The sequence below is a fragment of the Molossus molossus genome, unplaced genomic scaffold (assembly GCF_014108415.1).
Source record: "Molossus molossus isolate mMolMol1 unplaced genomic scaffold, mMolMol1.p scaffold_m16_p_13, whole genome shotgun sequence".
Taxonomy (NCBI): domain Eukaryota; kingdom Metazoa; phylum Chordata; class Mammalia; order Chiroptera; family Molossidae; genus Molossus; species Molossus molossus.
In genome coordinates this window covers 92,135,140-92,158,781 of record NW_023425348.1, presented here as the reverse complement: position 1 = coordinate 92,158,781, position 23,642 = coordinate 92,135,140, and the positions used below count along the sequence as shown (strand labels likewise).

At 54.0% G+C, this 23,642-nt stretch overlaps 2 protein-coding genes across 2 annotated transcripts; one reads left to right on the top strand and one right to left on the bottom strand.

Annotated features, from left to right (window-relative positions):
- Positions 1 to 51: 51 nt before the first annotated feature.
- Positions 52 to 13,827, bottom strand: ACTN3 (actinin alpha 3). The gene is made up of 21 exons (XM_036258413.1): positions 13,591 to 13,827; positions 9,134 to 9,248; positions 8,859 to 8,978; positions 8,436 to 8,522; positions 8,263 to 8,350; positions 7,440 to 7,518; positions 7,272 to 7,353; positions 6,431 to 6,516; positions 6,063 to 6,155; positions 5,370 to 5,600; positions 5,098 to 5,245; positions 3,915 to 4,065; positions 3,312 to 3,420; positions 3,065 to 3,205; positions 2,624 to 2,806; positions 2,066 to 2,200; positions 1,812 to 1,991; positions 1,253 to 1,399; positions 1,100 to 1,165; positions 423 to 581; positions 52 to 342 (listed from the first exon to the last, which is right to left on the bottom strand). Exons 1-21 carry the CDS (start codon positions 13,729 to 13,731, stop codon positions 184 to 186), a joined length of 2,700 nt encoding a protein of 899 aa, XP_036114306.1. The 5' UTR covers positions 13,732 to 13,827; the 3' UTR covers positions 52 to 183.
- Positions 13,828 to 14,631: 804 nt separating this feature from the next.
- On the top strand, positions 14,632 to 19,899 carry ZDHHC24 (zinc finger DHHC-type containing 24). The gene is made up of 3 exons (XM_036258895.1): positions 14,632 to 14,932; positions 15,950 to 16,227; positions 19,310 to 19,899. The coding sequence occupies exons 1-3, from the start codon at positions 14,652 to 14,654 to the stop codon at positions 19,603 to 19,605; spliced, it is 855 nt and encodes a 284-aa protein (XP_036114788.1). The 5' UTR covers positions 14,632 to 14,651; the 3' UTR covers positions 19,606 to 19,899.
- The last annotated feature ends 3,743 nt before the right edge of the window (positions 19,900 to 23,642 follow it).

The following is a 23,642-nucleotide window of genomic DNA, read 5'->3' as shown; positions in this document are numbered from 1 at the left end:
AGGAGCCTGAGGGCCTGGCTTCTGCTTCAGGAACCTAAAGGAGATGGAGTAAGACCCACGGGTGGATCTTTATTCAGAAACAGTTGGCTGGTCATTCTCGGGGGTCCATGCTCTGAGGGATGGATGGGATCAGTCAGAGGGAGCGCCTTCTTTCCTACTTGCATGGAGAACATCAGGTTGAGGTCAGAGGTCACTTTCCCCATAGAGGGCACTGGAGAAGGCCATGTAGTCCAGGGCTCCAGGTGGAGCCCCAGATCCCTTGTAGGGTGTCATTCGGCGGATGCAGTACTCAGCCTGCTCAGCTGGCAGCTCCCGCCGCAGCTCTTCAGGGGTGATATAGTTCTGGGGGAGAAGAAGTATTGAGGGCCCACAGGTTCTATTCCCTGCCCCAGCCCACCAGCCCCTCCATGCCTGGGACTCACCTTGTCTCCCGCCAGGATCTTGAATGAAGCCACAACTTGCTCAGCTGTGTCAGTCTCGGCTGTCTCTCGGGTCATGAAGTCAATGAAGGCCTGGAAGGTCACGACCCCAGCTGCGTTGGGGTCCACCATGGTCATAATTCGAGCAAATTCCATTTCCCCCTGCAAGGATAGAGATTGGGCATGATGCCCATGGGTGCTAAAGCCAGGAGGGCTCCTGATGTCCCCTCAGCTGTCCAGCCTTGGCTCGACAATCCCAGTAACAGGGTGCTCTCTTTCTCCATATCTGCAGCCTTAGCCAGCTCTGACTTTAGGAAGGCCTTTCTACTAGGCTGAAATCTGCTTCCTGCCTGTTGCAGTGCCCCTTTGCCCATTGGTCCTGATCTTTGTTCCTGGGGCTCTCTGTAGTGCCGTTTTTCTGAGTAAAAATGTTGCAAGCTGAGGCTTTGGATTCACACAGAACTAGGTCCAAATTTCCAGCTTTGTGTCTTTAAACAAATTAATCTACCTCTCTGATACTTTCATAGCTCCTGTCTGAAATGGGGTACTTTTACCCAGCCTGAATGGGTTTGATGAGAAAATGAGATCATGGATGTTAAGGTGGGAGGCACATAGCAGGTGATCCATACATGGGACAGAGCACTGATTAGACTCCTGGGACAAGGGTAGGGGGCACTTACCAGGTCATAGCCCATGGAGATGAGGCAAGCTCGGAAGTCATCGGGGTCCATCATCCCATTCCGCTTCTGTTGTGGGTGGTGGGTGTCAGGTGTGGTCCTCAAACCCCACTAGCCCCCAAGTCCACCACACCACAGAGCTGGGCCCCTGCTGACCCGGTCAAAGTGGTTGAAGGATGCCCGGAACTCATTGAGCTGCTCCTGGCTCAGGCCCTTGGCATCTCGGGTCAGTACCTGGTTCTCCACCTCGTTGATGGTGCGGGCAATGGAGGTGAGCAGCTGCTCCCAGCCCACACGGATGTGCTGGGAGAGCAGGAGATAGGCTAAGTCAGTGGGTAGCCAGTGCCTGGCCACGAACTCTAGCTCTGCCCCCAATCCACTCAGACCCTGGACAAGTCCTCCCCTCTCTGGGCCTCTGTACCCATCTGGAAGCTGTTCTGACTTCCAGGGGCCCTTCCTGCCTTAAAGTTTGATGGTTTATTAAGTATTGATCAACCATTCATGGCCAATCTTGGCCTGGCTTTAGACTGCTATATGACTCTGGACAGGTCGCTTTTCACTCGCTGGGTCTCAGTATCCCCATGGGTACATTGGGCGGAACTTGCCAAGCTGAACTGGGGACCCTCCTGGGACAGCAGACGTGCAGTGTCCAGCTGTGGCTGCCCCAGGCTTCCCCAGCCAGTGCTGCCTCCCCTTTTAGCAGGTGTGATCCCACCTCCATGCTGTAGACGGTGTGCTTGTTGTCGAACACTAGGCTCTCCTGCAGCAGCTGGTGGTCGCCCTCCAGCCGGTCAACGTTGTTCTTGTAGTTGATGATGTTCTGCTCCTGCTGCCGCAGTCCGGCCATCTGCTCCTCCAGAGAGCCGGCCATCCCCACTGCTAGGCGCCCCACCTCCTGCAGAGGACCTGACAGGATGAGGACTCCCAGCTCCTGGTGGCCCAGCCCCTGCCCCACCATCCAAGCCTTACCTCCATCTTCCCCTGGATCCAGGGCCCAATGGCATTGGCCTGGGCAGCAAATTGTCGCCGGAGCCTCTCATTCACCTGCTGCCGTGCCAGCTCCTCCTGCAGCATCTGGTCACGGCTGGGCACCAGCTTTCGGACCTGGGAAGGAGGGTGATTGTGCCAGGGGCAGCTCTGGGGGAATCCAGCCCCTCAAAGAGCCCCTGCAGCTCTGAGCCAGGGTGTCAGGGTTTGATGGGCAGGCTCTTGGACAAATCACTCAACCTCTCTAGGCTTGTTTCCTCATCAGTAAATGGGGCAGCAACCTCATTTATAACTAACAGGTTGTTTTATAAATGATGCCCACACTAGATTTCATTTATCTTAACATCAGTAAAATGCTGACAGTAAAATGCTGCTGTTCTGGCCTCTTTACAGATGAGGCCAATAGGCAAGGTGATTTGCCCAACACCACATCGGGTCTGGCAGACCCCAGATCCTTATCTCGGGACACCTGAGGTATCAGGGTGATTAGAGTTCTCAGGAGCAGATGGGAGGCAGGGAGCGGCCACAGGCAGCACTGACCGTGTCCCACTTGGTGTTGATGTCTTGCATGCTGAGAGTGATGTAGGGGTTGGTCAAGCTGGGCCGCAGCCCATAAGTTTGGCAGATCTTCTGGATCTCACCCTGGATACCCAGGATGGCACCCCGCTCTCGGTCAGCCTCGGGCAGCGTTGCCTTGAACTGCTCATGTGCTGTCAGCAGGCTCTGGGGGCAACAGGCAGGAAGGATCAGCCAGGACCCTCCACTTCCTGTAGGTGACAGAAAGGGCAGCAACATGCTCCAGGCCATCCAGTGGTCTAGGACAGGGCTGGCTCAAGAACCCAGTTTTCCTGTCTCCTAGCCCAGTGCTCAGGAACTGGGGTTTCCTTCCATCCCCATTCCTCAAGAGCCTAAAGGAGTGGCTGACAGGATTTTAGGCCTGTCTCTCATGCAGCCCCAGCCCCCCAGAACACCCACGCCCACCTGGGTCTCCTCCATTGAGTGCACCAGCCACATGTCCTGCAGGTCCTCCACAGCCCCATCCAGCCAGTTGTTGAAGGGTGCTGCCCGCCGTGCAAACTCTAGCTGCAGCTGGTCGATGGTCTCCAGGAGCTTCTCCATCCTCTGAGGACCGCAGGAATGGCGGAGGAGTCAGCAGTCTGCCCAACAGGCTAGGCTCCCTCCCCTGTCTCCAGTGTCCGACCCCCAGCTCCCTAGCCCCCACCCTGACCTCAAGCGCATCCCGCCTCTTCTGGGTCAGCGTTCCCAGGCTGTCCCACTGGTCGCAGATGGCCTGGCAGCGGCTGTTCACTGAGGCGGCCTCATGGTAGTCCAGCTCACTGGGGGCCAGAAGATGGGGTGACTGTGGGGCCAGACTGCAGCCCAGATTGCCTCCTGACCCTCGCCCTGGATGGTGGTGCAGGTGTAAGGTAGCCAGGGCAGGTGGGGGTGAAGCGGGGCTTTCCCGAAGGGGATGTTCACAGCGTGGTCCTAGGGGAATAGGTGTGCCCACTGATTTCAGGTCCAGTTCCTCGGGGAGCTTGAATAGAGGGACAGGGTTACTGGAGGAGGTGGCAAGGCGGTAGCAGACCCAGCTCGAGCTGAGAGGAGCGGGCTGGCCACAATGGTGGGCCGGCGAGTGCCGGTGGAAAGCGTGTGGGCAGCAGAGCGGGTCCGGTGATAGGGATGGGGATAAGGGAGGAGTGGCGGAGAACCAGGGAGAACGAAGTGTCAGAGGGCAATGAAGATCAGGGCGGGGCTCGGCGCCTAGGGGCGGGGCCAGGCAGGGAGGGGCGTTGTCACTGGGAGCGGCCGGGCCTCGGGCCCCGCCTACTTGAGCTCCTGGGCCAGCGCAGCTATGTGTTCCACGCGGTCCTGGTGTGCCGCCAAGTCGCTCTCAAAGGCCTCATGGCGCCGCATTAATGCCCGCACCTCGTGTAGCGACGCCAACTCATAATCGCGCTTGTTTAGCATCTCCTCCTTCCCTGCTCGGAAAGAGGAGTAGGGGCCTCGAGCAGAACTGTGTGGCCTGGAGATTCTTCATCTGTGAAATGCAGGCGATCACACCTGCCTAGCCACCCTAACTGCTTTGAGGCGCTGGCCTGAGAAAGTTAAATGAAACTCCTGTTTCAGGACATGGCCCGCAAATGACATCTTCGTCTCCCTCCCCTGACCCTGAACGGTGAGGAGTGGCCCTTGGTACTGTTGTGGCATTATTTGATCGAGAACTACCAACTCAGAGCCCGATGAGCTCCTGACAGTTTCCTCTGCTCACCAGTTTCCCAGAGCCTGGCAAGGTGCCTGGTACTTGGTAGACCCTCTATGAATATCTGTTGAATGAATGAATAATGAACCTAAAAGTACTTTGAGAATGACAATTACCATAATTATGCAAATAAAAATATTTATAATGGCAGCAGCGACTATTTATTGAATGCCCCTGCAGTTTGCAAAAAAAGGTAACAGATTCAGAGGTTCAGAGATCTCAGGGTCACTAAGTGGCCTTATATTTAAAGTAATTCTTATATCAAACCATCATTATTTGTTATGCCCATAATCCATTATTAGTATTTGTTCATTGTTTTGTTGCAGAAGTCATTCATTCATTCATTCGTGGGACTAAAATCCCCGACAGAACACTGAATGACTGTGTTCATACAGAGTAATATATGTGACTCATGCAATATTGAGGCATCAATATACTTTGAGCATAATGTAAGTGATGTTAGGGTTGGGGATGCTCCTTTGGACACATACTACATATAAAAATAAAATGCTAAATGACAAATATATTAGAGCAGACCTACAGAAGGCCAGAACCAGGAGAGAGTGAGGGGCCTGAGTTTACACGTAGAGAAGAGAGGCAGTGACTTACCAGCACAGCAAGGGTGGGACTAGGAAACAAATCTCCCACTTCCTGGCAGAGACCTACCCCTGGCCTGCACATTTTGCCAGAAGTCCTGCTCTCTGCCAGTCTCCATCCCAGCATAGAATTAAGCCGCCTGAGGTGTACCTACCCTGGGCCCAGGTTTCATGCAGGGAAGCCTTCTGCTGGAACTTCTCAGCTAGGTGCTGGAGTCGCTGCAGGCGCCGAATCTCCGAGAGCAGCCAGTCCTCATAGCCCTTCTCCGCTTGCTCCAGCCCCTGCCATGCGTTGGCAATGTCCTGTGGGGTAGGCAGAGGTGCCCACCATCACGGCTCACCCATCGTACAGAAGGTGACACAGAGCCCAAGGTCACCCAGAGGATATGAGCAGAGCCGGGGTCACCCCATCCCTGGCCTGGCTCACCGAGACCAGCTTGCCCTCGGAGGGCATGAAGGCAGGCCGGTGGCTCAGCCGCAGCTTGGTCTGCAGCGTGTTGAAGTTGATCTCCAGCTGGCACTTCTGCTGCACCCGGGGCGGCTTGTGCAGGCGCCGGTAGTCACGAAAGTCCTCCAGCTTACGCTGCATGGCACTCATGCTGTGCTCACCCACACGGTGCTCCAGCCACGGGACCGTGCGGCGGATCCATTCCAGCAGCTGCCAGGGCCAGGCAGGGGCAGAGCAGAGCGCTCTGAGCCGGCCTGTTCACCTCGCCTACCCCTCTACACCCACACCCAGGCTGGGACCAAAAGGCCCAGCCTCAAGCAGAGAGGGAGTCTGAAGGGCAGAAGGGGGGATCTCCACTAGTCAGGGAAGGAGCAGGGAGGTTAATTTCTGAGTCCAAGGACCAGTATAGGTTAGCACAGCAAAAACCACGAGACTGCCTAAATATGAGTGAATGGATAAATGAATGAGGAAATGAATGAATGAGTCATTCAAATGAGTAAATGACCAGGAGCTTGGAAAGGCAGAAGGGGAAGGAAAAGGGTGAAGATGTCATGAGGAGGCTGGAGGAGACCAAGGCGACTTTGAGGAGAGGGAGGCTTGGCCAGCACAGACCGAGTTAGCTGGGTTGGGAGAGCACAGGTGGGAATGATGGGATGGCCCTCTCTGGCTCACCTCGCTGGCAAGCTTCTCATACTCCTCCATCAGCTTCTCATTCTCCTGGTTTACAGCCAGCACCTTGCAGATCCTGTTGGCGGCTGTCTCTGCCTGTGATTGGGGGGAGGCAGAGTGGCTGCCGCACACACCCCTAACCCAGCCTCCCTCTGTAAAGCCTATGACCCTGGGCCTGTGCAAATAGGAAAAAGGAGGGGAGCACATCTTGCAAGGTGGGGAGGGAGCTTCCAGGCCAGAGGCCTCTGCTCTCGAGCTCCCCAAGGACTGTGTGTGCGCAGCTGGGATGGTGGCACTCCCACCCACGGGCCTGGCATCTCCAGATGTTGGGATGCTTCCAAGCTTGGGCCCCTGGGTCCACAACCCCTCACCTGCTCAGCACCAGCAAAGGCATGGTAGAAGCAGGAAACGTAGGTCATGATGGCCTTCTCATCGGGCTTTGGGGTGTTCACGATGTCTGGGGGATGGCAGGGAGGTGCTTATTTATTGGCCAAAGCCAGCAGTGGGAATGGGCTCATGTCCCCAGCCAGGCAGAGACTTCCCTCAGAATGGGAGAGGACAGTGACATCTAGTCATGGCCACCAGCTGTCAGCTACCCCAAACCATCTCCCTCCTCCCTGCATCCCTCTCTGATCACCCCAGGGCCCAGCAGACTTCCCCTCTGTGGGGTGAGGAAACCATGAGAGAGTCGGTGGGTGAGCAAACACTGCAGCCCTCATGAGGTACCAGTCTGCACTGCCTAATGTCTCTAACCATCCCATACCTCCATCTGTCTGTCTGTCTTTCCCCCAAATTCTCATCCATCAATGCCCACACATTCAGGGTACTAGGCACAGCAGGTGCTCAGAAAGTGTTTGCTGTTTCAGTGAACTAAAGCCTTGCTTGGGCACAGAGACCAGAGGCAGGACCTCCCCAGGGGAGCTCTAAGTCTTGAGGAACCAGCGTGTCCGTAAGTGACGCAGGTAACTGGGATATGAGGCAGAATACGGAGCCGTTACAGAAGACGGGAGGCAGGGGAGGCTGGTTCCACTGGGTGGAGAGGGGCAGGGCGATGGGCCAGAGGGCTCCTGGAGAAGAGGGCCAGTGGCACAAAGGATTCTGACCAGGGAGCCAGGTGAAGGGCAGGACGGTCTGAGAGGAGGGAAGAGCAAGGGCAAAGTGTGGAGGTCAGACGGTGAGATAGCAGAGCCCCCAGGCTAGGCTTACTCTCACCTTCTGCATCCAGCATCTTAGGAATGTCCAGGTATTTCTCTGCCACCTCGAAGGCAGTGTTCAGGTTGCCAATGGGGTCATCCTAGACGGGTATGAGGGGGAAGAGGTTAAAGGTCAGCTGAGGGCAGAGGTTTGGGGGAGTTGGGGCTGGGGGTGTCGGAGGCCTACCTTGCGCAGTTTGGCATAGTCGATGAGGTCAGGGCGGTGTCGGTGGATGAGAGCACAGAGGGCCAGGCCATCCTTCCAGCTGGTCAGAGAGAAGGGGTGGGTCAGGCCTGGGTTCAAGCTGAGGCCCTGTCCTACCCTCACCCTAGAAGCACCCCCATTAGGGCAGTGTCATCTGTAAAATGGAGTCAAGTGCAAACTCCTTAGCTTGGCGTTTGGGGCCCTTTATTACCAGATTTGGACCGCCTCCTCCGAGCTCATCATGATTCTTAATTTTTTTTTTTTTTTTTTTTAATCCTCATCCGAGGACATTTCTCCATTTTTTGTACAGACAGAGTAGGAGGGAGAGACAGGAAGAGAGAGAGAGGGAAACATCGATGTGAAAGGGACACATCGAGTGGCCGCCACCCGCACGACCAACCAGGGCCGGGGACAAACTGCAACCGAGGTACGTGCCCTTAGCGGGAACCGAACCCGGGTCTTTACGGACCGCAGGCGGACGCTCTAACCGCTGAGCCAAACCGGCCAGGGCTCATCATGATTCTTGCACAGGGTGAGGCCCCACCCATTTCTAGATGTTTTTGGCCTCCAGGTCTTTGCCCACAGGTTTTCTCTGGCTGGAATGCCCTCCCAGGGATGTCTCCAGTGCTCCCTCCTCCAGGAAGTCTCCCTTATCCTCCTGGAGTCAATTCAACATTGACTGAGCCCTCCTATTTTCAGACACTGTTCCAGGAACTTGGCTGTGACCTCTGCCCTGCGACTTGTAACGGGCCAGCTCTGTGCCGCAGGGCCTGGCAGAGGCCCACGCGCTGACCGGCTGACAGACCTGGTGTGGAAGTTTTGCACGTTGACGTTTCGGTATGGCGCTGTCTTCCGCTGGCACCACAGGAGCAAGCCTTCCTTGGCCGAGGTTTCTGGGTGAGGGTTGGGGTGTGTTAGTTGGGGAGGGGTCTGGGCCCAGCCCTCTCACCTTACCTGCTTCCCCCACCCCCTGCTCACCCTCCACAGAGATATCCTGGATGGCGAAGCGCAGGATGATGGTCCAGATCATGCCCAGGGTCATCTTCAGGTTCCCATCCACAATCTCTACAGGGTGGGGGCAGGGCAGGTCCCACCTGCTGTTCAAGGCCTGTGCTACCAGCCTCAGCTACCTCCGCCCTGCTCTGCTCTCTGGCCCTGGTCCCTCCTCCCAGGCTGGCACCTAGTAGGTACTCAGCTGTTTTACTTAAAAGTGATTCTAACACCATCTAGGTGCCAGGTCCTGGGCTGGCACTTGGGCCATGTTTCCACCTTACAGTCTCTCCTGTGAGACATGGATGGTTATCCCCATTGTGGAGATGAGGAAACTGAAGCTCGCAGAGGTGACTTCTTGTATCAGGAACCCCCAAGCCTCGCCTAGGCCTCTTCCTGCCACCCACTCACCTTCAGCCCCAATGGACACCAGCTTAACCCCCTTGCTGGCAATGAAGTCCAGGGCCTTGTTGACATTGGCAATTTTGTGGAAGCGCATCTTGCCTTTGTCCGGCCTGGGCAGCCTCTCTCCTGGGTGTAAAAGGAGAAGTCAAGGGTCAAAGGTCATGAGAGGAAGCTGGAGACATTGTCCTCAAAATTTCCCCTCCACCATCAAGTCCCCTCCAGCCTCTGCTGCCACATTTCCCCAGCATTCTGGATTCTCCTAGGTCCTGGGGTCTCCTCACCTGAAATGACCTCCAGGAGCAACATGAGTTTGAGGCCATTGCGGAAATCCTCCTCGATGTTCTCGATCTGGGTGCCTGCCTTGCGCAGGTGGGAGTTGCACCAGGCGGTGAAGGTCTGGGGCAGAGAACAGAGCTCAGACCCTCGTGCTGAGGATCGTGCTCAGGCTCCTCGGTCGGGGTAGATCTCAGAGCCCAAGGCCCTGGGCTTGAGTCCTGACTCAGCCACTACTTGCTGTGTACCTGGGCCAGTCGCTTTCCCTCTCTGAGCTTTAGTTCTCCTGGAAGAGGAGAAACAGGGTCTGGGGCCCATGCAGGTCTCAGTTGGGACTTGGGGCACCTCGCCACCAGCCCTCCAGCTTTGACCCATCTCAGCACTGGAGGGGGATTTAGAAAATCATAAAACAGATACTTCAAAGTGTGGGGCCCTCTGAGGTGCAAGGGCCAATGCAAGGTGATGCTGCCTTCCTAAAATCTGAACAATTCTGGGTCAAAGCACACCTGGCTCTGAGGGTTTGCCCGAGGGACTGTGCACCTGTGTATTTTTATATCAGCCCCGCGGACCTCTCAGGGCTGTTGTGAATTGGCCTCCAAGTCAACTGTGAGTGTGCAAGAGCTTTGCAGGCCGTGGAGGATCAGCTGGGCACTCAGGCCCCGCCTGACCTAGTTTCTGGAGATAACTGTCTTCCCCTGCCCCCAAGAGTTAGCCTCAGCCTCAGTCTCCATCTGGGATGGGAAGGCTGGTATATGGCTGTGTGTCTCCAGGGGTGACCTGGAGCTTGGTGCACAAACGACCAAGCTTTCAGATGCTCGATTCTCCATCAGCTATAAAGTCCTTGGTCAAATCCATATTTGGGCTCCAATTCCAGCTGAACTACTCACTATGACCTAGGGTCAGACTCCATGATGTCCCAGGTCCCTCTTCCATGACCTGGCAGGATTCTAGAATTTAGAGCACTCCTTCTCCACAAAACAGATAGATACTCCCGGAAGGTGGCCCTGGCCGTTCTTTGGAATTCTTTCTCAGCCAGTTTCCCTTCCTCAGAGCAGCTTTTCAGATGCCCTAGAAGCTAGACATGGAAGATGATGCTTTAAATTCTTGAAGGGCTGTCATTGCTAAGGGGAGGGGGTGAGTTTCCGGAGGTGTGCGAGTGCTGAGCACTACTTGATGGGACCCGAGCACAGGAAGGGCAGTTGATTCTCTGTAGTGCCTCTAACCCTGGAGTCTGAGATGCCCTGGAGCTAGATAGGGCAGCGAGAGAGGCGGTCTGGGTGGGGCCTCCATGGAAAAGGAAGGGGCATTCTTTCATTTGACAAACATGATTCTTAATGAGCTGTGGTCCCTGCCCTCATCTGGAACTCACTGTCAATCAAAAAGTCATGTTGGTCTGAGAAGAACTGGGAGAGACTGGTGTCAGGGATTCTAGGGGAGGAGTTCTCCAAATCAGGGGGGAGCCTCTTGGGCAGGGCCAATATTTGCTCAGAGCTGTGACAGAAGAGCCGGAGTTACTCAGGCAGGGAAGGGCAAGCAAGGGCATCCCAGGCAGGGGCAGCCACATGGGCAAGCGCTTGGCAGTGAGAAACAGTTGCTAGGTTTGTGGGGCTACAGCTTCTGGGCACTGCTGGAATGAAGCTGGGGGTGTTGGGGTGTAAGTGGTGAGACGCAGGCTGGAGGGGCAGCAGGGGCCAGGTCATGCACAATCTTGGGTGATAAGCCAGGGAGTTTGAACTTGATCTGAGAGCAACAGGGAGTCAGGGAAGCTTTCAGGCAGGAGAGGGAGGCAGGCAGAACAGTATTTAAAATTTTTTTCTTTTCCTTATTGATGTTAGAGAGGAACGGAGAGGGAGAGAGAGATAGAAACATCGATGAGAGAAGATCAATTGGCCGCCTCCTCCATCCCTCCCCGCCCCCCGCAGGGATCAGGCTCACAACCTGGGCATGTACCCTGACCGGGAATCAAACTGGCGACCTAATGGTGCATGGGTCGACACTCAGTTACTGAGCCACACAGGCTGAATAGAACTGTGTTTTTATTTATTTATTTATGGTGGTATGTGCCCCTTAGCGGGAATCGAACCCGGGACTCTCTGGTCCACAAGACGACACTCAACCGCTGAGCCAAACTGGCCAGGACCAGAACTGTTTTGTTTTTTTTATCCTCACTCAAGGACATTTTTCCATTTTTTGTTCAGGCAGAATGGGAGGGAGAGAGAGGAACAGAGAGAGAGAAAGAAACATCGACGTGAAAGGGACACATCGAGTGGCTGCCACCCGCACGACCCAACCAGGGCCAGGGACAAACTGCAACCGAGGTACGTGCCCTTAGCGGGAACTGAACCCAGGACTCTCTGGACAACAGGCCGACGCTCTAACCGCTGAGCCAAACCGGCCAGGGCCAGAACTGTGTTTTTAAAAGCTCATTCTGGTTGCAGAGTGAAGGCAGACGACTTGGCAGAGCAGAAGGGAGAAGTGAGAAGGTGGTGGCTGGAACCAGGGTGAGAGAGAAAGAGTATCAGTTGAGGGGAATGGGGCAGGAAGAGGTGGATGAGATAAAAACATTTGTCCTGCCCTGGCTGGTTTGGCTTAGTGGTTGGTTGGAGCATCAGCCTGCGGACCAGAGTCCCGGGGTCTGTTCCCGCTAAGAGCACGTACCAAAAAAAACATTTGTCCCTGCTGGAATATAAGCTTCCTGAGCTTGTCCTCTGCTGAATCCCTGGCACCCAAAACAGTGCCTAACACATAATAGGACCCCATCCAGAAATATTGCATGAATATTTTTAAATGAAGTTGAATGAAGAGGACTCAGGCATCAGGTGGGAGGAGGTGGGAGTGTTCCAAAATGCAGAGGGGTAGCGGGAATGAAGCAGGGCGAAAGCTGAGCACAGAGATGTTCATTACATTGTATAAATAATGTTGGATGAGAAAGAAAGGACCAGAATGTCCAGCATCCAGAGATGTTGATTAATTTACAGAGCATCTACACTCCTCAGCCATTGAATGAATGGATGAGGTATGTGGCTATAAGTTGGGTTGGAAGGATATTCCTGATATTTTGTTAAGTAACAAAGGCAAATTACAGACAGGTATGTGTCTTAAGAAGGGCACGTGGACCTGGATCCGGGAGAGGCCTGGGTGGGTGGGGTGAGGATAACAGTTGTTGCAAAGCAGATGGCAGCTGGATTCCGGGACAGAAATGACATTACTGGGAGATTGCTGGACCAGAGGACCATAGCCCTGCTTGGAGACAGGTGCAAGAGAAGCCTGGGGGGGAGGCTTGTCACCTGGGGTACCCCAGCCGCGTCATCTAAGCCTCCTGGTCCCTGGAGTCATCTCATGTCACCTAACCCAGTAGAAGTGCTCTGATTTAGAAAGTCCTGGGATTCTCAGATCCTGCAAATTTCACTGAGCACCTCGTTCCCTGCCCAGTCCTGGAGTCATACCCTGTTGGCAAATGCTGAGCAGGGTCCAATAACGTCATGGTGTCCTCCCTACTCCTGGCCTGCTACTCCCTAAAGTTTTTTCACTCTGGCCAGATCATCTCTCTTTTGGGAACCCAGGTGTCCTGCCCTCTCCACTTGGGAAAGTCTGGGAGTGAAAATAGCTCAGGAAGAGGGGGCCTGAGCACCGTACAAGGCTGGGCCAAAACAGCAGCTGCCCATGTGCCCCTCTCTAGCTCACCCAAGCTGCTGCCTCAGCACAAAGTGTCCATCTGGCCAGAGAGTCAGGTTACTGCGTAAGGGGACCCAGGGCTCCCTCCTCCTCAACCCTGTGGCCTTTTCAGCAGACTCAGTGCTGCTGGGGCGGGGGGGGGGGGGGGTATCTTGGGAAGAGTGGAGACGGGGCTAGCAAGGGGCAAAGATCCTCAGGTTGCAGGGGGAGGGGGGGAAGGGTCCTGTTTTCTGATAGTATGTGATTTGGGTCCTATTTCTGCCCTTTCTAGTCTTCAGTTTCCTCATTTGACAATTGGGATAGATTGACTATGGACACCATACTGGAGAGCATACAGAGGAGAGGGTAGGAAGGGGTCTGGGATGCTTGCCCCCTTCCCAACATTCCTAAGTCTCTTTACTAGTTGCCTGGCTGGAAGCCCTCAGGGTGGGGCCTGGGAATATTTAACTAGAGAGGTGGGGTGGGTGTGAGGAGAAAGAGATTATTCTTCTGGAAGCCTCCAAATGTGGATCTCTTGAGCCAACCCGTTTTGGCCAGGAGAAACAGGGCAGTGGACCCAGAGGAATTATTCCTGGGGGGCACCCCAGAAACTCCTTGTCATCCTAAACCCCTCATGAGGGCTCCCAGCTCTCTCTTCCAGCCCTGGGGGACAGCAGAGGACTGACGGGTAGAGCCTGGGCAAGGGAGTGGCACTCTGCAGGCTCTACTCCTGACCTGCTGAGATGACAACCACAAACCGATAGGCTTCTCGGGCCTCAGTTTTGCCATCAGGAAATGGGCTAATACTCACTTTCCGCTGCTGCTTCTCCCAGGCCGGGTCCAGCAGCAGGTCGCGGTCCCAGTCCTCCTCCTGCTCCATGTACTCGCCTCCGCCGCCTGCGAAGGGCCCCTCCCTGGCCCCCAGACCCTCGGGCTGCATAACCATCATCATCTTCCTTGGGCTCCTGGCTTCGCTTTGCTCGGCGCTCTCCAGAACACAGGAGCCGCATTAAGTAGCGCCGGGCCAGCCCCGGATCGGATTCGCGCTAAATATGGGGGAGGTGGGAGGGGCCGGTGGGGGCGAGGGAGCTCGGGTCAAGACCCGGCAAAAGGTTGCCCTGGGCCAGGGGACTGCAGAATCTGGGGGCGCTGGCGTTGATCCCGTGATGGAGATCCGGGGTTCGCATCCCAGCTCTGTGTGAGCTTGGGAAAGCCACGGGCCCTCTCTGAATGTTTCCTCATGTGCACATCGGAAATGATAATAATAGTGGCTGCAGACCGCTCTAGAATCTGCCCTTTGGGCCTCTTCCTGACCCTCTTCCTGCTCGGCGCTGGTGGGAAACAGGGAGCCCTAGCCCCATTTCACAGTCAGGAACACCAAGGCGCAGAGATGTTTTGAATGTTTTCTGGGGTGACTAGGGAAGATACTCGAGCATGGGGAGGGGCTCCACGCCAGCTGGATGCGCTGATGCAGGGCTATTAATATCGGGGAGGCTAGGGGGTCAGGGAGAATGTGCTGAGCCGGGCAACCCCGACGCCACCAACGGTGCAACTCAATCCTGCAGGCACCCTGGACAGCCAGACCAGCGAGCCCGGCAACGGCGGGAGGGGCGGGGCCTCTGTGGGCGGGCCGTTGCCACGACGTTGCTGCCTACCCAGTTCTAGCGCCAACAGGATTTCAAGCATCTTCTTGACTCACTTGGCCGTCCAATCATATCTCCGCATCTGCAGGCTACTCCACGTGACTTTAAACTCTCACATCAGCCCCCGCCCCGAGCTTCCATTGGTCGTGATAGACTTCCGTCTGACACTATCCCCGCCCCAACACGGAAGCGGCAGGGTACTCGGATCCGACAGCGGTGGGTCCAGGCCATGGGGCAGCCCTGGGCAGTAGGGAGCGCGGACGGGCCGCCCGCGCGGCTGCCCCTCGTGCTCACCGCGCTGTGGGCCGCGGCAGTGGGTCTGGAGCTGGCCTACGTGCTTGTGCTGGGTCCTGGGCCGCCCCCGCTGGGACCCCTGGCCCGGGCCTTCCAGCTGGCGCTGGCCGCCTTCCAGCTGCTTAACCTGCTGGGCAACGTGGGGCTCTTCCTGCGTTCGGATCCTAGCATCCGGGGCGTGATGCTGGCCGGCCGCGGTCTGGGCCAGGGCTGGGCGTGAGTGGGGCGTGGGATCCGGCGGTGAAGCGGGAGCTTTGGACAGGGGGAGGGGCCCTAGGACCATGTTCGAACCAGATTGTGTATAGGATTCGCTTGTTAGATCCAGAGAACTCCTTTAGAACCTGGAAGGGAGAGCTAGAAGGAGAATCGTTATCATTCATTCACTTACACATGTTTACTGAGCACTTACTATGTGCAAGGTAAACTATAGGCATAACATAAGCAAATTATATGGAATGTTAGAACATGCTGGTGGTTGGGAAACAAAGTAGAGCAGGGTAGAAGGGGTGAAAGCTGCAGTTTTAAATAGGGTGGTCGAGGTAGGCCTCATTGAGAAGGTGGCATTTCAGCAAAGATTTGAAGAAGGTGGGGAGTTAACCACATGGGAATCTGGGAGAAGAGTGTTCCAGGCAGAGGGAACAGACAACATTAAGGCTCCGAGGCAGTGATGTGCTTAGCACGTTACGGGACAGCAAGAAGGCCAGTGTGGCTAATGTGGAGTGAGAAGGGGAGGAGAGACGTAGACATGTAAAGACCTAGTAGGACACTGGCGGCTTTGCTTTTTACTAGAAGTGAGATGGAGAGCCATTGGAGGGTTTTGAGTAGAGGAGAGACGTGACAGATTTTTAGGGATCAGTCTAGCTGCTGGGGTGAGACTACACTAGGAGGGGACACAGGTAGAATCAGGAAGACCAGTCAAGATCTTGTTACAGTAATCCAGGGAGAGGTCATGGAGACTTGGGCCAAGTGGGCTGTGGAGGAAGTCAGCAGTTTGCTCCTGGATGTTAGAGGCTAGAGAAAGGCCACAGGACAAAGGATATCAGCTGGAAGCGACCCCAGACCTGCAGTGTTAGAACTGGGAGGGTCTGGGAAGTGGTGTTCAGCCTGCATTTACCTATGAAGAACCTGAGGCTTAGTGAGGGCAACCTTTGCTTCCCCAGGATGGGCTCACAGGCCTGAGATGGGGCACTCAGAGCTGCTGGGGGAACTGATCCTGTGATTCCTTCCTTGCAGTTACTGCTACCAGTGCCAGAGCCAGGTGCCACCACGCAGTGGGCATTGCTCTGCCTGCCGCATCTGCGTCCTGCGTCGGGACCACCACTGCCGCCTGCTGGGCCGCTGCGTGGGCTTTCACAACTACCGGCCCTTCCTGTGCCTGTTGCTTCATGGCGCGGGCGTCCTGCTCCACGTCTCTGTGCTGCTGGGCCCAGCCCTGGCAGCTCTGTTGCGAGCCCACACTCCCCTCCACACTGCTGCCCTCCTCCTGCTGCCCTGGCTCATGCTGCTCACAGGTGGGAGCCTGGGAGGCCTCCAGAGAGAGGCAGTGGATCTAGTAGTGGGCCATTCTCGTGGGAGATGGGACTTTGGGCTGGTTCTCCTGGCAGTACATTGGGACCCAATGTCACTTATTGGTGGTGGTGGTGGGGGGGGGGGGACCGCCTGGTATTCAGCTGGGTTTGCAGTATGGTAAAATACGGTGCCTGAACACAGGTACAGAGAGCTGCCCGGGAGAATTAGGGAAGGGTCCAGGAGGTGTTGGCAGAGGAGGAAAGCCTAGTGGAAGTTCACTGGAGGAGTATTCTAAAGGGGACCGTTCTAATTGAAGGCGTGGATGTTGGGCAGGGAGCAGCAAAGGTCGTTTGATGGAATTGTGAAAATGAAGGCTAGGACAGTAGCTTAGGACTGGGTAGTGGAGGCCTTGAATGCTGGTGTGAGGAGACAGCCCTTACTTGGCTGGGAAGGTCCAGTCTTTGCAGGTTGGGAGGGGAAGACTGGAATTAGGAGGCTGATTGAGAGGCCAGGTTCTGGTTAACACGTTTATTCCTCTTTCCTCTGCCACCACCCACGGTAAAAGCCCCATTGATCTTTCACCCTGTTTTCTCTCCCACAAAATGCTCTGAGCTTTCTTTCCCCTGACTCCTTCCTTCTGACCTCTCCACCCACAGCCCCGTCAGAACCTTGTCCTGCACTTACTCAACTCCCTGACCATTCTGAGTAGTTGCTGTGTCTCCTCACTGTATCCAAGCCCAGCTCTGTCCCAAACACCCCCTCCCTGTAGCCTTGGGAGACCCCCTGGGGTTGTCAGTGTCTTCCTTTGCCCACACGGGCTTCCTGAGCAGCCCTCCTTGATGATCCCCTACTTCCACGGAGCGTCAGGCGCTCCAGTTGCACGTCCTTACACTCACCGCCCTGTGGTCATCCATGGCCTCACTTACTGCCCTCAGTCACTAGCGCCCAGTCTCTCTCTCTCAGCCCTGAAGTCATGGTGTCTGAAAGTCTGGGCGAACAACCTATTCAGTGCCCCACTCACTCAGCATTTTCACCTTCTCCATTTCACTTCCCCTATTCTCATGTCCACACCCCAGACTTTGTCAGAATCCAAAATGTGTCACCTCCCAAATCACCATCAGTCATCCCTCTCTCTGCTCCCACCGCCTCTTCTATCCGTCTCTCACTCTTTTAGTCCATGACACCTGCTCTGGTAGCTCCTGGCCCTCTTTTCTGTCCCATCAGCACCTTCCCACCTTCGCCGCCTCTGTGTCCAGTTGGAGCCCCCATTCTCACCATTCTGCCAACATCTCAAACCTGTTTGCTCCATCTTCCTTTCACTGTGCCTTCCTGGCTTCCCGACGTTGGGCCCTGGCTGATGAGAGCTGCCAGAGATGCGTGGTACTTTGTGGCAGGTTGGGACATGCTATGTTCATGGCCACTGACCTCAACAGGTTGTGCCTGGCTGTCCTAGTTTCTCATAAGCTTGCTCCCCCTGATGACTGCAGCCCAAACCTTCCCACTCTCCAGTCCTCTAAGCCCCCATCTCTTGAAAATCCTTCACAAAGAAGGTAAAACATCAGATGGTACCTCCAGAGACGTCCTGTCCACAGATCTCTAAGCTAGGCTGACTGTCCCCAGCTTCTCCTCCTCTGAGGCCTCACACTGTGGGTTGGCCCCTTCTGCCTCCCCAGGCTCCCTCAACTGACTGCCTTCGTGTCCCCACCCCACACAAACCCTTTCTTGCCCACACATCCTCCTCCTCTAGCTCTTCTCTCAGCAGCCAAGCTTCTCTAAGGACTTGCCTGGGCTCATGGGCTTTTGCTCAACTCCCACCCATTCCTCCATCTGCTCCATATTGGCTTCTGCCCCCAAACCCACTCCCCACTCCTCCGAGACTGCCCTGGTCCCAGGCCTCTGTCTCACGAGGACCTTTTGAATTTCCTTGCTTCATGAGACCTTTCAGCCTCATAAAACTGCTGACCTCTAACTTCCTTGAAGGGTTCTCTACCCGCAGTGTCCCCGACAGCGCATACTTTGGGTTTCCTCCTTCGTTTCCGGTTTCCCTCTCTTTCTCTGGTTCCTAACGACCTGCTTTCCTGGTGCTGAGGTCGAGGCACCTTTCTTCTCTCTCTCTCCACACTCTGGGTGTCTCCGAACTGCCTGTGTACTAACTGTCTGCAAATCCATCCAGCCTGGGCTTCTCTCCTGAGCTTCCAGAACCGTCCACTCCCTTGTCTCAGGCCCCTCTGCATCCTACCTCGGGATCTTCACAGAATGTTTTCTCCCCTCTCCTCAACCTACAGCAACGCCCAAAATACCACTTATCAAAAGAGATGAAGTCCACTTCCCTTAGCCTCTTAAAAAGTGTGCATGGCATTTCCCCCCATAGGCTCTTTATTGAAGTAAAATTCACATAACATGAACTTCATCATTTTAACCATTTTCAGTGCACAATTCAGTGGCACTCACAATGTTGTGCAACTGTGACCACCAATTCCAGAACATTTTCATCACCTAAGAAGGAGCCCATATGCACCCATTAAGCCGTCACTCCCCATTCCTCCCAAATCCCCCAGCCCCTGGCAGCCGCAGAACTACTCTCTGGATGTGCCGATTTGGGATATTTCATATAAATGGCATCGTACAATATGTGACCTTTGTGTCTGGCTTCCTTCACTGAGCATGTTTCATGGCTTCTTGTCCTTAGTTCAGCAGATACTTGTTACTGCCTGTGGGCCAGGATGGTATAAGACGCTCTACTTGTCCATTTTAACACAGCACAGCTGTAATTCAGTAACTGAGAAGGGTTCTCGTGAATGTCTGTGAGCTCCCTGAGGTCAGAGGTGCTATCTACCATTCATTATGGTATTCATGGTCCCTGGCACCGTGTCCAGCACATGGGAAGTGCTCACAAGTTTGTGATGCATAAATGAGTCATGCGTAAGGCAGGGGCTGTGTCTGCCTGGTTCACCCAGCAGGGGCTGGCAGGGAGCAGACTCAGTGTTCGCTGGGAGAGGGATGAGCTCTGCCTCATGGTGGAGGGTAGGGCTTTGGGAACTGCGCCTGCTGCTGCCCCTGACCCTCTCTGCTCTCTCCTCGCAGGCAGAGTGTCTCTGGCGCAGTTCACACTGGCCTTCGTGACCGACACGTGTGTGGCGGGTGCGCTGTTGTGCGTGGCCGGGCTGCTCTTCCATGGGATGCTGCTGCTTCGGGGCCAGACCACATGGGAGTGGGCTCGGGGCCAGCACTCTTATGACCTAGGCCCCTGCCACAACCTGCAGGCGGCCCTGGGGCCCCGCTGGATCCTTGTCTGGCTTTGGCCCTTCCTGGCCTCCCCGTTGCCTGGGGATGGGATCACCTTCCAGACCACAGCTGATGTGGGACTCATGGCTTCCTGACTCCTGGAAGAGCCAAGCTGTACACGGAGTGGGGAGCAGGAGAGGGGGCTCATAATTTATTTTAGGCCCAGCCCCGGCCTCAGGAGCAGGAAGGCAGGTTGGTACTTAACTGCTTTCGGCAACTCCAGACCCATCTTGGCCTTGGCCTTGCCCAGCTTGGACTCAGTATTTAGGGCTTGGCCTGCAATTCTTCCTCTCTCAGTGGCCCTTGAGTGCAGTGGAGGGTCTGGCAAGGGGCTGCTTGGCCAACCTAACTGCCCCTTTGCCAAGTTAATAAAGTGCCCACTTGGTTCTTGGTCTCCCTCCACCTTTGCGGGTTTCTGGTCCCTCACTGTTGCCTGGCTGCTGTTTCAGGTTCCTCTGATTGTCACGTCTGGGAGCCACAGAATGCCTGAGCCTGTGAGAGCTAGGGCTCTGCCTCCTGTGGCCTTGGTGGGGCGGGGGTGGGGGCACCAGCAGGCCAAGGCAGCATGTAGTGATCCAGGGCACGAGCATCTAAAACTTTCCCAGGTTCAGTGCTTGAGTTAGAAGCACCTCCACAATGATTTCTAGCTAACCTGGTACACTGGGCAGCAATTACGTAGGTAAAACTCAGAGCTATGAAAGTTGATATGATAAGGTCATGGGGTAGTAAATGGAGGAGTCAGGATCTGAACCCAGATCTTTGTGCTGTTTCCTTTACTCTTGCACAGCTGAAGGAAGAAGAGCGGGACAGTCAAAGCAGAGAAGTCAGGTGGGGTGTTCAAGCATCTGTGATGGGCGGTGCTGACAGGGCTACGCTCCTCCGGGCTGTTCAGGAGCTACCTGTTAACTTCTTTTTAATCCTCACCTGAGGATTTTTTTTATTTATCTTCAGATAGAGTGGGAGGGAGGAGGAGGAGAGAGAGAAACAGTTTGAAAGAGCTACATCGATTGGTTGCCTCCTGCATGACCCTGACGAGGGCCGTTATGAACTGCAACCGAGGTACGTGCCCTTGACCAGAATCAAACCTGAGACTCATTGGTCCACAGGCCGTCGCCCTAACTGCTGAGTCAAACCGGCCAGGGCCTGTTAAACATTTTTATTTAAATCTACTAACTATAGTTAAATGTGGCAGGTTTAAGCACATGAATTTACCTGTTTCCTCTTAAAATCTAAAATGACAGTAAATAAATAAAAAAGATGTTTAAAAGGAGAAAGAAAATAGGAATGAGGGAAACAGCAGTAGACCAAAGAACCTGGTGTTTTGAAAGGTGGAAAGTGGATGGAGGCTCATTTACTCTCTTAGCAGAGAAGTCGAAGGTGAAATTGTGTTCCTAGAGGGAGGGGCCAACAGGCAGCCAAATTGCCCCCCAAAACCCTGGAGATGCTCAGGAATTCCATGAGCAACATGGAAGGCAAGGTTTGGGGCTGACACAGTAGGGACTGACCCAAAGTCTATATGAGCAGCAGCTAGGATGCCCCTCTCCCCAGCACCACCCCCCACTCCTCATAGCCAAGCAGCTATCCCTCTGGGTGGAGGAGGGGGCTGTTCAAAGAAGCTTTGGGTCTCAGGAGTACTGGGGACAGTAGGAATGAGGGGTAGGACCAAAAGCGGGGTTGAGTCCACAGATGCTGCTTGGGAGGGTGTCCTCCAGTGACATGGCAGCCTTAGCCAAGAACCCTCAGAAGGCCACCCTTCTGGCAGGCCCTGCCTGTGCGCATCAAGGTTTGAGCTGCTAGGATTTTTTTTACCCCCAAAGCCATGCTCCATTACTATTTTTTAACTCTGTTAGGAATGTGGTGTGCCTGGCACTTTGTTCTGTACATAAGCATTGGCAGACGGCCTGTTTCCTCCTTTGCTCTACCCCCCCACCCCCAGAATATCTTTTCTTTTTAAAATTTTTAGTTAAAAAGGAGATGCAAGAAAATATTTATAAAGGAAAGACAAACACCCTCCCACCCCACTTAGAAATGGATACCATTTCCTTTGTGTCCCTCCCTGGTAGACACACTGCTCTTAGTCATCCTCTGGCTTTGCTTTAAAATTTTATCCCATGTTTGTATTGGTTGGCATGTTTTTGAATTTTATATAAATGGAATCATACTGTGTCTATTCTTCTGTGATTCGCTTCTTCACTCAGTGTTTCTGAGATGTGTCTAAACGAGTGTGTGCAGGGCATTCCTTCTCCTTGCTGTACAGTGACCCTTTGAATATACCACAGGTTATGTGGTCCAGAGACCCGGGTTCGGTTCCCGCTCAGAATGTGGTCTTATCTTGGTAAATGTCCCATGTGGGCTTCAGAAAAATGTGCATTCCACTACTGTTGAAGGAGGCTACAGGTGTCAATTAATCCAGTTGATTATGGTGTTGTCGAGCTCAACTGTGTCCTTGAAAAAACACCACAGTTAAAGATTGAACAGACATGCCCTGGCCAGTTTGGCTCAGCGGTTAGAGCGTCGGCCTGCGGTCCGGAGAGACCCGGGTTCGGTTCCCGCTAAGGGCATGTACCTCGGTTGCAATTTGTCCCCGGCCCTGGTTGGTCGTGCGGGTGGCAGCCACTCGATGTGTCCCTTCACGTCAATGTTTCTCTCTCTCTCTCCCTCCCACTCTATCTGTACAAAAAATGGAAAAGTATCCTCGGGTGAGAATAAAAAAAAAAAAAAGATTGAACAGACAACAAAGAGTTGAGAATGAAAATAATAGCATTTTAAAAATGATTTCAGAGAGCTGGAAGATAAAAAATCTCTCAAAAAATAGAACAAAAAGACAACATGAAAGAAGAAAATCAGAGGATCAGCCCTGTTCTCTCTGGATTTATCAGATGCTGGGCTTACTCAGAATTCCGGAGAGAAGAGAGAAATGGGGAGGAAATTTTCCAAACGTGCACCTCCACCCACAGCACACCAAGACACACAGTAAGGTGTGTCCTGACATTCAGGGCCTCAGAGAAAGGAGGTCAGGAGCAAACAGAGCATGGAACGTCTCAATAGCATCATCGAAGGTAAAAATGTAAGGGAGCACTGCATGCAAATGATTTTCAACTTCAAATTTTATGACCCAAACTATCACATACATGTATGAATTAAATAAAGAAAATTTCAGACAAATGCTGCCTTAAAAATGTTAACTCTAGCCTGACTGGTGTGGCTCAGTGGTTGAGCATCGACCAATGCACCAAGAGGTCGCCAGTTCGATTCCGGGTCAGGGTACATGCCCAGGTTGTGGGCCTGATCCCCAGTGGGGGGCATGCAGGAGGTGGCCCACTATTTTCTCTCATCGATGTTTCTATCTCTCCCTCTCCCTTTCTCTCTAAAATCAATAAAGAAAAAAAAAATTTTTTTTAAATTAACTCTAGTGACTTGAAAAAGGTACCCGTGGCTATGCTTCACCAAATGAGGGGTGCAGAATGATGGAGGAGGACGACGCGGGGCCCAGGATCAGGGGCGCGAGCCCAGCACACGACAGGGAACCCAGGCCATGTGCTGCGCAGCCGCTCTAGGGCTCCAGGGCACTCACGGTCCTCCCTGCGGCGAGGGATGAAGGCAAGTGTCCAGAAAAAAGAGCTGTCAGACCCAGTGGGGGAAGAATTAGCAACTGGCATACACAGAAAACTAAGCAAATGAAAAATAAAACAAAAACGGTAATTAATAATTCCATGAAAAATAACAAAGTACCCACAAATAAATGTAATTATAGCCCAATTCTTGGCTCGCAGTAACTGTCACGTCATTGAATTGTAATCCAAACCGAATATTGATTTACCTAAAAACTGGGGAGACAAGGAAGGGACGGGGTGCTGTCATAGGAGAGCTACAGCTTCATGTTATGACAGGGCCAACAGAGAGCATCTGAGACTGATAAATTGAGCAAGACCAGTGAAAGCATGGTCTTGTACAAAAATGGACACTAAGGTAACTGACTGACTAGCAGCGGGGCAGGACTGGGGACTGGGAGAGGCTCTTTTCTTCGTATGGTCTAATTCCACACTACTAATAGGTCAATGTTTTTAGATAAGTATTTAGATAAGTTTTTTTTTAAAGACACAAACTCTCATCCTTCATGTGTACCATGTCC